Below are 12,460 nucleotides of genomic sequence, written 5' to 3' on the forward strand. Positions count from 1 at the left end.
AGCATATATGGGCGTATGAAAACCCACGTGCAACTGTTCCATCTCATCACCAGGTGCGGTTCTCCCTCAACATGTGGGCCGGTATCATTGGTGTTCGATTAGTTGGACCCCATGTACTTGTAAACAGACTTACGGGGCAGGCGTACACAAACTTCCTGGAAAACACCATACCTCATATTTTAGAAGACACTCCACTGATCAATCGTCAACACATTCACTTCTTGCATGATGGCGCTCCTGCACACTTCAGTCGTACGGCTGGCTCGCCGGTACTTGGATCGAAGGTTTCCTGATCGATGGATAGGTAGAGGTGGCCCAATTGCTTGGCCTCCACGCTCACCTGATCTGAACCCTCTCGATTTCTACTTGTGGGGCCATTTAAAATCAATGGTTTATTCGTCTCCGGTGCCTGATTTGGAATCCCTTCGGAATCGAATTGTGGCATGTTCTGAGGACATACGCAATACTCCTGGAATTTGGGATCGTGTTCGCAGGTCAATGAGACATCGATGTGAGGTCTGTATTCAAGCAGGAGGTGGACATTTTGAACATCTTCTGTAATGACAACGACCTGCGGAAAGAAAAACGTTCCCGTGAATTTCAATGTTGTAAAGGCCATAACTCGGAAATGAAGCATTTCCAGACACATGTTGTAATGAACTATTTTGATTGTCTACATGTGGGAAATACATACCTGAAATTATGCCCCGTATTTTTGAAACACCCTGTGTGTGTGTATATATATATATATATATATATATATATATATATATATATATTTCCCCTGAAAGCTGTAGTTGAAACACGAGGCTTGGCGTCCATTAAAGGTCGGCACAAGCCAAAATTGTGAAGTCTGGCCCGTTCACCTCTGAACTCGAGTGTTAGATAGTTTTCAAAAGTACAGACGTGGACAAATTATTAGACTAAAACGTTTTTCTTGGAAACATAATATAATTCGTCATTTCAACTATCAGTATAATTCACAGAGTCCCTATTGTTGTAAATATGATTGTTTACATATTCCGGCATATTTTTCCAATGGTTATGTATATTTTTCTGGTTATGTTGATACTACTGGTGTTTTAATTATATACCTACTGCAGAAGATATTCTCCCATGGCCTACAAGAAAGCCGGACATGAACGAAATTGAAAATCTGTGATCTATACTGAAGAAAAAAGTGAACAACAACAAAACATGGACTCATTTAAGCACTGTCTGATATCTGGCTAAATGATGTTGATATTCAAAGAAAGTGTCAAACTTTGGTTTCCAGCATCCCTGACAAAATCAGCGTGTCAATGAAGAATAAGGGAATGTTCACAAAATATTAGTAACCTCAAGACTCAATTTTCTGTTCATTATATCTCTGCAAATATATTTCTGTTCATTATTTCTACCGATAAATACAGCTCCGTTGCACATATAATTAATTTAGTCTAGTAATTTGTCCACGTCTGTATTACTAGAGCGTACCCTAAATTGCAAAGCGTGCAGAGAGCCCATCTAACTAAACAACATACTGTTGCTCTGAATGTGTAAATACAGTATGCGGCTTGCAATCTTTGTCACGTGGAGACGTAGAACAAAGATTTCTCATTTTCTCTTTCTTCTTTTTTTGGCAGTAAAAATTATTACCGTAGCTGTGTTAACTTGTTTTTTGAGAAAAAAGGCTATTATCGCTCGAAGAAAGGTCCGTAATATATTTAGTTATAATTGTACGGTGCGACCCGAGCCCATTAAGACTTCAGGCTGAACCCAGTCCACGGACTGGACAGGGCTTAGGCCATCAAGCTTGGCCCGTGCCCGTGCAGATCTACAGTCCGTCTTCTAGCTCGAGACAACGAACACATGGGATTATCTATACTTTCTGACCCTCTTTGTTAGAAGTCTTCATTTACATTAAATGATTATTTCATCTATAGCCTATATTTTCTACAAGTTGCTTCTTATAACCACTTTAATAAATTAATCTTTAAACGCCCTGTACATGTAATTTAGGTATGTCGTATATACGATATATGTACAGTATGTAGGTGTGTTTGTGTTTAGGTCTATGTAATGTATGTGTTTCATTCGACCGGTCAGAGAGCATCCGTCAAGGCAGAACATCCGACCGAATATTCGAATTTCAACCGGTTGGCCCTGTTGTTTTGCAGGCTAGACAGAACACTGACATTTTCTGAGTACACAAACGAAGTACAGTGGAAGTTCGACATCCTATAGTTCGACTATTTACATAGGAGAATTAGACACGCCCCTATACGCGCAGTAAGAAATGGGTTTGCCATTTGAATGGGAATTGGTTCTGTGTCTTGTAGTGGTACTTTTGTTAAAGGAAAGCAGAATATTTTATTGATTAGGACATCCATATTTATTCACTGATTTTAAATTAATGAACTCTTTTTCTATTTGAGAATTGTGCTGTTTGTGAGATGGAACTGTCGAAACCCACTGTGGTACTAGAAGCGCATACACAAGTCTCGGGGCGGGCAGGAAATGCAAGTACAGTACTGTATTCGTTGATGGATAACCAATAAGAATTTGTATTCATTTCACTTGCCACACCCACTACCCTTATTGGACTGAACTTTCAATTCTGTTCAGTCGAACTTAGGAGAGTTCACTGTACTAATTTAAGGAAATTTACTGTGTGTAATTTAAAAAATGTATTTGCTTAATATAGGCGTACAATTGATTGCAAACTTTATTACACTTATCTTTATAATATACGTACACAGATGAACAAATGGACACCGGTGACAACAAAGGAAGTAAATGTAATGCATAATATGAAATCTTGTGTTCAAAGGAATCAAGAATATAAAAAATTACAATAATTACCGTACATGCTAAACAGAAGATAAAATAAGTACACACATTCTATTGTATCGTTTGCACTTTACACTCGAAATGTACTTTACACTTTACGTTTAAAACAGTAGTTATTAATGTATTTTAATTACTCTAAGCAGATGCATTGTTAAATCATTTTAAGAAGATAGAGTATGTTTTGCTCTTGACGGTACCAATTGTAATACATGAATGAATGAATCGATCAATTAATCAATGAATCACTAAATCAGTCAATGAATGAATCAATCAATCAATCCATGAATAAATGAATTAATGAGTCGATGGATGGATGGATGAATGGATGGCTGGATCGATCGATGGATGATTGATTGGTTGGTTGTAGTGAGAGAAGAAGAATATTATCAATTAGATAGTAGACATACACGATGATAATCGCGTCGTGCAGAGGTTCTTGGAACTCCTGCATGGCTCAATGTGGTCTGCCTTTGCCGTGCACCCACAAAGAGTGAGAAACCGAACCTGAGATACTCTGCGAGATGTGAGAGCTTTGCATACTGACCACAGCACCAGGCGTCCAATAGCAAATTATAATTTTATATTTCGTAATCGGTTGTGCACGACTTTAATGTGTGTTATGTATGTTCATAAATATAAATTTAACATTCGCCCCAATCCTCGGCCTCATCTCGCTAAATATCATCTCGCTATCACCAATTCCGTCGACACTAAATAACCTCGTAGTTGATACAGCGTCGTTAAATAACCAAGTAGAAAAACATTCGTCCCTATTTCTTTTAAACATGTTACTCCCGGCTAATTTAAATTTATATTCTGAACGTTGAACATACATCGCAGGTTTTGCGTCCTAATTGATAAAATTTAGCGCTGTATGCAATGTACAATACGGTAAGTCTTGCCAACGACCTCAAGGGTATGTATACACTGAAGCCTACTGGCAATTTGAACATGCATGAAGCATTAACTATCGATTAACCTCCTCCACAACTAGATATTGTGTAAATATCCGCACGAAAAGAGCACACGAACATATATACATGATTTCCGTTGTTTGGAGATGATATCGAGCAAAAAAAATGTCCACGTAACTTGTTTATTTTTCATATTGTATAGCGAAGGACTGTCGTCGTCTCGTGCGAAAGTTATACAGCAAAATATCTCTCCTGTGAGTTCCCATGAAATTTTTCATGTGGAATGATTGACAGGAACGGAATTATCCCGAGAAAATCAGATTAACCTCGTTTCTGTCAATCCTAAGTTTAATCTGTAGTAACGCAGTGGTTCTCGAACTTATTATCACTTCGAAACCCTTTCCTTAGATCAGTACTTCCGCGGATCCCTTCAAAGTCGTCAGATTAGGTTTTGAGGTTAATATTAAATGAATATGAGTAGACTTAGTGATATTTCTGTTATATTTTCCAAAACTGAATTAATGTTAACTGTACATTTGAATGGAACTAAACGTAAGAATATAAATTGTCCTGAAAAAAGCAGGCCTTCTTCAAAATACGTAACGGCAGAGTTGATATTAAAAATAGTAAGGAAAATCAATAATCTCCTTTCAATATATTCTTTGTATCATATTCTTCTATTACAAAAGAAATCAAGTATATTTTTGCCAAGTTCCCCTCTTCTGTCAGAATGGAGGAATTGTTTTTTGTGCTTAAAATGCTTTTATATTTATGATCAATTCTAGTTGTCTTTAATCTCAATAACCCTAATGGAAAATGTGGTTCAATAAGACTCGGATAAATAATAATAATAATAATAATAATAATAATAATAATAATAATAATAATAACAATCATCATCATAATACTTACTGCCTTTTAAAGAACCCGGAGGTTCATTGCCACCCTCACATAAGCCCGCCATTGGTCCCTATCGTGAGCAAGATTAATCCAGTCTCTACCATCATATCTCACCTCCCTCAAATCCATTTTAATATTATCTTCCCACCTACGTCTCGGCCTCCCCAAAGATCCTTTTCCCTCCGGCCTCCCAACTACCACTCTATAATGTACTTCTGGATTCGCCCATATGTGCTACATGCCCTGCCCATCTCAAACGTCTTGATTTAATGTTCCTAATTATGTCAGGTGAAGAATACAATGCGTACAGCTCTGCGTTGTGTAACTTTCTCCATTCTCCTGTAACCTCATCCCTATTAGCCCCAAATATTTTCCTAAGAAGCTTATTCTCAAAATACCGTTAATCTCTGTTCCTCTCTCAAAGTGAGAGTCCAAGTTTCACGACCATACAGAACAACCGGTAATATAACTTTTTCATAAATTCTTTCAGATTTTTTGACAGCAGACTATATGACAAAAGCCTCTCAATCGAATAATAACACGCATTTCCCATATTTATTCTGAGTTTAATTTCCTCCCGAGTGTCATTTATATTTGTTACTGTTGCTCCAAGATATTTGAATTTTTCCATCTCTTCGAAGGATAAATCTCCAATTTTTATAGTTCCATTTCGTACAATATTCTCGTCACGAGACATAATCATATACTTTGTCTTTTCGGGATTTACTTCCAACCCTATCGCTTTACTTGCTTCAAGTAGAATTTCCGCCTTTTCCCTAATCGTTTGTCGATTTTCTCCTAACATATTCACGTCATCCGCATAGACAAGAAGCTGATGTAACCTGTTCAATTCCAAACCCTCTGTGTTAGTCTGAACTCTCCTAATGGCATATTCTAGAGCGAAGTTAAAAAGTAAAGGTGATAGTGCATCTCCCTGCTTTAGCCCGCAGTGAATTGGAAAAGCATCAGATAGAAACTGACCTATACGGTCTCTGCTGTAAGTTTCACTAAGACACGTTTTAATTAATCGAACTAGTTTCTTGGGAATTCCAAATTCAATAAGAATATTATATAAAACTTCTCTCTTAATCGAGTCATACGCCTTTTTGAAATCTATGCTGATGCACTGTACTCTTATACTCCCATTTTTTCTCCAATATCTGTCGAATACAAATAATAATAATAATAATAATAATAATAATAATAATAATAATAATAATAATAATAATAATAATAATAAATATCTTTAATCTAAAGTCTGTCGCCACATTTACTCGGCTTCTTTTAAACAGTTTTGATACACGAAAGCGCAGAAAATGCCTGCTCCCACAAAATAAGTCGTGGGAACCGGTAGCCTATTAAGTGTTTCAAGACTCGTTATTTAAGTTCTTTATGTTCCTCATGAACTTTGAGCCAAAAATTTAAAGACCTTACATTCGCTTAAACGTTTTTACAATGAGTGTCACAGGATAAGTCAACGAGCTCATCACCTTCATTTTAAAAATTCCATAAGCCTATGAGGGGTCTAAACCACAAAGGGTTTAAGTGCCACTGCCTTAGCGGAGACCATTGGTAATATAGATTGTAACTAACAGTGGTTTAATTTTTGCCGTTTGAGGAGGATTCTTTCAGTAAATTTACTGCAACATTGCTCAGAGAACATAATATAACTAAAGAGTTTACTGTACTACTGTTATTTTGTAAATTATTTTATGTGAAAGCCCACAAGGCAAAAATAGTCTTACTTGCTTTGTATCATTCTTGCTTTCTACTTTCGGCTTTGATTCCGCAATGGAATGTCGACTTTTACAGCGGGTAACGTAAGTCTTTGGTCTGGTCTTCGTCACTGTAAAGAACGAAAGCTTTCCGCTGAAGCTAATTTGTGTAATAAATAAATTTAACGGTTCAGTGTCACAAAGGAAAGACGTTTTAAGTTTGGAAACAATTATCTTGAATTCCTACTGGCAGCAAAGGACCTAAACTAAAAAGCAGGTAATAGAAAATTACTATTACTGTTTTCCTTTTTTCTCACAGTTAATTAAATCGTTTGATTAACTCTTGCTTGATGATTTTACTATCTATATATACGATTTTAAATCTTACGGAAACATGGCTGCACTGTCACGAGATGGAGGAAATACGATGTTGGAGGTTTATACAAAATGACTAGTGTTGTGGGTATTAATCGACCAATTTCTGTTGAAATTGAAATGTAGAGTACGTTGGATAAATTCATTGCGGAAGTGAGTGCACACCTCTTTACTGTTACATTCAACAAATGTATAAAAAAGTAAAGAAACTATGAAACTATATGAACACTTCCGTAATAGTAAAGCAAGTGATACACAAACATGCACAAAACCTTTCACAGTTAACCATGTGCGCAACATTTTACAGACACAGTAAAACCTGTGAAGTTAACCATGACCACATGTCTTAATCGACCATATTTTTATAGACCCAGTCAGTTTGTGTGTATATATGTATGTATGTATGTATGTATGTATGTATGTATGTATGTATGTATGTATGTATGTATGTATGTATGTATGTATGTATGTATGTATGTATGTATGTATGTATGTGTGTGTGTGTGTGTGTTATTTTGTTTTATTGAGGAATTACTTGTCAATAAGTTTATTACGCACAATATACTTAACTTCATTTCAATCGGTAATTATGTATGGAATTATAGGATGGGGTAACTTATTTAAATCCGATTTTAATCCACTTTATTTATTACAGAAGAAAATAATTGAAATATGTCTTGGTAAACCTATTGATTTTCCATCTCAAAAATTGCTTTTAGACTTTAATGTTCTTAAAATAAGACAAAATTATTATATTGTATTAATAAAATTCATACATAAAAATCGAAATAATTTTGAATTGTATTCTCATAGTTATGAAACAAAAGGTATGAATTCTTTAAGATTGTTTGAACCAAAATGCAACACTGCTGCAGTATTTGAAGTAATTTAGGCCCTAGAATATGTATATAATAAATTTATATTTAAATATCCTAATCTTGTCAATTCTAATAGTTCTAGTATTAAATTTAAAAAGTTATGTACGGATTTTATAAAAATTGAAAAATTCTAATTTAAATTTATATATATTCTTATTGCGTAGTAGGCATAATACAAATTGTATTATATACTTCTTAATTTCAATTTAGGAATCCGCCCCTGAGCACGAGTTCTACTCTTTCAGGGGCGAGCTAAAGTTATTCTGTATATATTATATTTTATGTTGCAATTAATAGCAAAATGTGTGTGAGTACGCGTGCGCGTGTGTGTGCTTGTAATTTACCGTGTACATTAACAAAACGTATAATTTGATTATTGACCACAGTTTGATAATATTTTATACACTTTTCCCCAGTACAGATCACTGTAACAGTGGTTGTTGAAAATTTTGTATAAGTCTGTATAGAAATTCCTCATAAATATGCGATGGTCAACTTTCAACCATCTTTAAAACTTTCAGCCATCCATTTGTGCTTAGAAATAGCAGTAGTCACTAACTGAAGGCAATGGAGAGTGGTCATCCATCCACGACATGACTCTCCACAGATACTCATCATGCACAACGTGGCACGTTGAAGTGGTATGCAACTTGAAAATGGGTCATGGTCCTGCCATCTATTCGCAATATGCGGAACCCCAATCACGTAAGTGAAGTGGGTACACTTGGATACATCGTACATATACACATTCACATGTTAATAAAATGCATTCTTTATATTGTAAATTATTACGTTATACTTACACTTTTATAAATTATGTTAATCCACTATGCAAAAGTGAAACTATGTCGATCACCTAATCTTCCCTATTTTTTACTAAGAATAATCGTCAAGCATACATTTACATGTGGAATTACGAAAGGACAAAACATCATAAGCAAAGGAATGTTGGCAAGTAATGATTTGGCATCTCAGAATTTTGACGTTTCATTTCCTTCAAAGGAACTTTAAAATCTTTTTCTGCGTTCATTGTGCCAATGTATATTGCATAGAATACTAATAAAATAATTACTTCACTTCAGGTGATGCACTAATCCTGCCCTCTGCTCACAAGTGTGTTACTGGAAGGAATTCAGCTTCAAGCATCTGCAAGACATTTAAGGGTGAGTGACTCTCTCTACTATGTATTATATTTTAAATACTCGTACATACCTGTCTATGTTTGTCATGCATAACATTTACTTCTATATGAATTATTTTTTGTAAAATTATTTCATTTAACAGGACCAGAAGTAGGGTAAAATTTACACAAACTTTACAAACTAGTCAAGAGAAATGGCAAATAAACATTGCATAATAACGATAGTAAATACTGCGTTCATTAATTTTCGGAGACTTTGTCGGCACATATTCTTTTCATTTCATCACACCGCTAGCACGCCTAAAATGTCCTATTGCCGTCCATCAAACTTTCGTCCACAAAAAATTACTTTTTTCCGTCAATTTTTTACTTTTGTGATAGTTATTAGATATTTAGCTATCCAATTTGAAATACTTAAATCTCTCGATTGCATATCCTCACTTACACATTTCTTCCATTTCACACAAATTAGTGCAAGATCCTTTGGAGTGGATTGGCGATCCACAAAAAAAATATATATATTTTTTTTTATTCACGTTAAACTATTAAAAAGATATGGATGCATGAAAGCAATGAACAATGTACAATACGTAATCATTAAGGTGAATTTTAGACACTCTAAAAGAATATGGTTCCTAATAGACAGGGCGTGAATGAGTGGAATTATTTGGATAAATTTGTGAATAAAAGGAGTTGGATAAATACATTTGTGAGTGGAATGAGTTGAATAAACTTGTGTGTGGAATAAGTTGGATAAACTTTTGAGTGGAATGAGTTGGATCCTGTGAGTGGAATGAGTTGGTTAAACCTGTGAGTGGAATGAATTGAATAAACCTATGAGTGGAATGAGTTGGATAAACCTGTGAGTGGAATAAGTTGGATAAATCTGTGAGTGGAATGAGTTGGATAAACCTGTGAGTGGAATGAGTTGGATAAACCTGTGAGTGGAATGAGTTGGATAAACCTGTGAGTGGAATGAGTTGGATAAACCTGTGAGTGGAATGAGTTGGATAAACCTGTGAGTGGAATGAGTTGGATAAACCTGTGAGTGGAATGAGTTGGATAAACCTGTGAGCTGAATGCGTTTGATAAACTTGTGAGTGGAATGAGTTTGATAAACTTGTGAGTGGAATGAGTTTGATAAACTTGTGAGTGGAATGAGTTGGATAAACTTGTGAGTGGAATGAGTTTAATAAACTAGAGTGGAATGAGTTGGATAAACCTATGAGTGAAATGAGTTGGAGAAACTTGTGAGAGGAGTGACTTGGATAAACCTGTGAGTGAAATGAGAACCTGTGAGTGGAATGAGTTGGATAAACTTCTGAGTGGAATGAGTCAGATAAATCTGTGAGTGAAATAAGTTGGATAATAAATTTGTGAGTAAAAGAAGATGCTTAAATTTGTGAGCGGGACTAGTTGGATAAATTTTTGAGCGGAACGAATTGGATAAATCTATTAACGGAACGAGTTAGATAAATTTGTGATCTGAACGAGTTTGACACATTTGTCAGCGGAACGAGTTTGATAAATTTTTGAGCGGAACGAGCTGGATATATTTGCGAGCGTAACGAATACGTTTGTCAGAGGAACGAATTGTATACATTTGTGAGCAGAACGATTCAAGTAAATTTCTGAGCGGAATGATTTAAAGAAATATGATGCTACATTTAATTGAATTAATATGTGAGTGTGGTGAATTGAATTAATCTTATGTATAGAGAGAAAAGGATTTATTTATTTATTTATTTATTTATTTATTTATTTATTTATTTATTTATTTTGTTTTTTGGTTTGTTTGTTTACTTATTTATTTATTTATTTATATACCTATTTACTTATTTGTCTATTAACTATTTATTTACTTATTTATTCTATTATTTATTTATCTATTTATCCATTCATTTTCATTCATTGAGTTAAGTAATAACTGTTTGTAATGAATTAACATAATGAATTAACAGAAAGGATAAATGGGTAAGGAGGTGGGAAGTTTACGTACGTACCGTTGAAGCTTTCATACAAAGAGGTGAATGACTTAATGAGACTAGTTTCACTTAATGAGACTAGTTTCATCTGCACTCCAAGTACGATGGACTGTTTTACTGAAAGATTAACCATATCACTAAAAAGACCTTAATCATTTTGAAGAGGAAAAATATCGAAAAGAAACTTAGCTCACCAGAACACAGAAAGAGAAGAAACTTATCAATATACAAGTGCGTCTGTTTTACAGAATACAGATTTCCCATGCACTAGCTAGTGGTCCACAACTGTGGAGTAACGGTTAGCACGTCTAGCCGCGAAACCAGGTGGCTCGGGTTCGATTCCTGGTCGGGGCAAGTTACCTGGTTGAGGTTTTTCCCGGGGTTTTCCCTCAACCCAATATGAGCAAATGCTGGGTAACTTTCGGTGTTGGACCCCGGATTCATTTCACTGGCATTATCACCTTCATATCATTCAGACGCTAAATAACCTAAGCTGTTGATAAAGCGTCGTAAAATAACCTACTAAAAAAAGCTAGCTAGTGATGTACCTTGGCCGACAACTAGCAGCGCCACCTCCCATTATTCGTGAGTGAATATGAATGCATACTCCTACAAACATTATGTTCATATTACACCAAAGGAATCGGAACCATGCACATTCCACACTATAGGAGACGTGTTTTCTATTGACATAATATAAGATAAAAAATAATATTAAAAACTTACTGTAAAGCTAAATATTAATAAATGAAAAAGATTATTATAGTAGTTTCTCTTGTTATTTCATTCCTATGTAATAGATTTAGTGAAAAATCGATGAATGGGCTTTAGCTCATTCTTCCACTGTAGAATTGCAATGCTGGCTCGCTTAGCGTAATGGTGTGGCGAACAAGGAAGTTAAGCTGAGAGCGTTGCTCTGTTTTTAATTACAAACACATATGTTGCATTGATTGCCTTACCTCCCCAACAGGAATGGCCGTAACTGAGACATGAGCCTGCAAAACAGAGAGAAAAACACATTGAAATTTAGCGTACGTTGGATAAATTCATTGCAAAAGTGTGTGCAAATCTCTTTACTATTACATTCAACAGATATATAAATAAAGTAAAGAAAATATATAAAATACTTCGGTAATAGTAAAGCAAGTGACACACAAACATGCACAAAACCTTTCACATGTTAACCATTGCGTAAACTGCCTGCTCAATCAAAGTTATTTTGTCGCTAGGTGGCAGGCAGTGCCGCCCACCGCTATTAACATTATCAGTATATGCAAAGTTACTACCTGCCACTTAGCGTTTACTCGCGCATAATAGTTGATTGGACAGGCAGTGTAAGCAGTCATAGGATGTGATCCAGCAGGCAATGCAAGAAACACAACTGTGGTTGATTTTATCAGAATTTAAAATGGCTTCATCACATTACTTATCTTTGTAAGAGGCTTCGTAAAACAATTTATAAATTCGTTAAGCCCCGATGCTGCTTACCCATTAGAGTTCTACGAAATGTTTATTTGGCCATTATTCAGTCTATCATTCAATATGGTATAATTGTTTGGGGTGGAAGTACAAAAATTAATCTTAGTCCGTTAAATTTACTACAAAAACGAATAATTAAAATTTGTTTGAAGAAACGTTTCGATTATCCAACTAAATTAATTTATTCTGAATTTAATGTATTTAATATTGAACAAATTTATAAGTATACGCTGTTAAAATT

The 12,460-nt window shown here is 35.0% G+C and overlaps 1 protein-coding gene across 2 annotated transcripts in view; it reads right to left on the reverse strand.

Moving 5' to 3' along the window:
• CCHa1 (CCHamide-1) overlaps window positions 1–12,460 on the reverse strand; it is a 174,463-nt gene that overhangs the window by 30,444 nt on the left and 131,559 nt on the right. For both annotated transcript variants that reach the window (XM_069818849.1, XM_069818850.1), the window contains one exon: window positions 11,700–11,735. In XM_069818849.1, the coding sequence (XP_069674950.1) occupies window positions 11,700–11,735 (36 nt within the window). The remainder of the gene's footprint in view (window positions 1–11,699; window positions 11,736–12,460) is intronic.

This window comes from Periplaneta americana, chromosome 2 (genome assembly GCF_040183065.1).
Source record: "Periplaneta americana isolate PAMFEO1 chromosome 2, P.americana_PAMFEO1_priV1, whole genome shotgun sequence".
NCBI lineage: Eukaryota > Metazoa > Arthropoda > Insecta > Blattodea > Blattidae > Periplaneta > Periplaneta americana.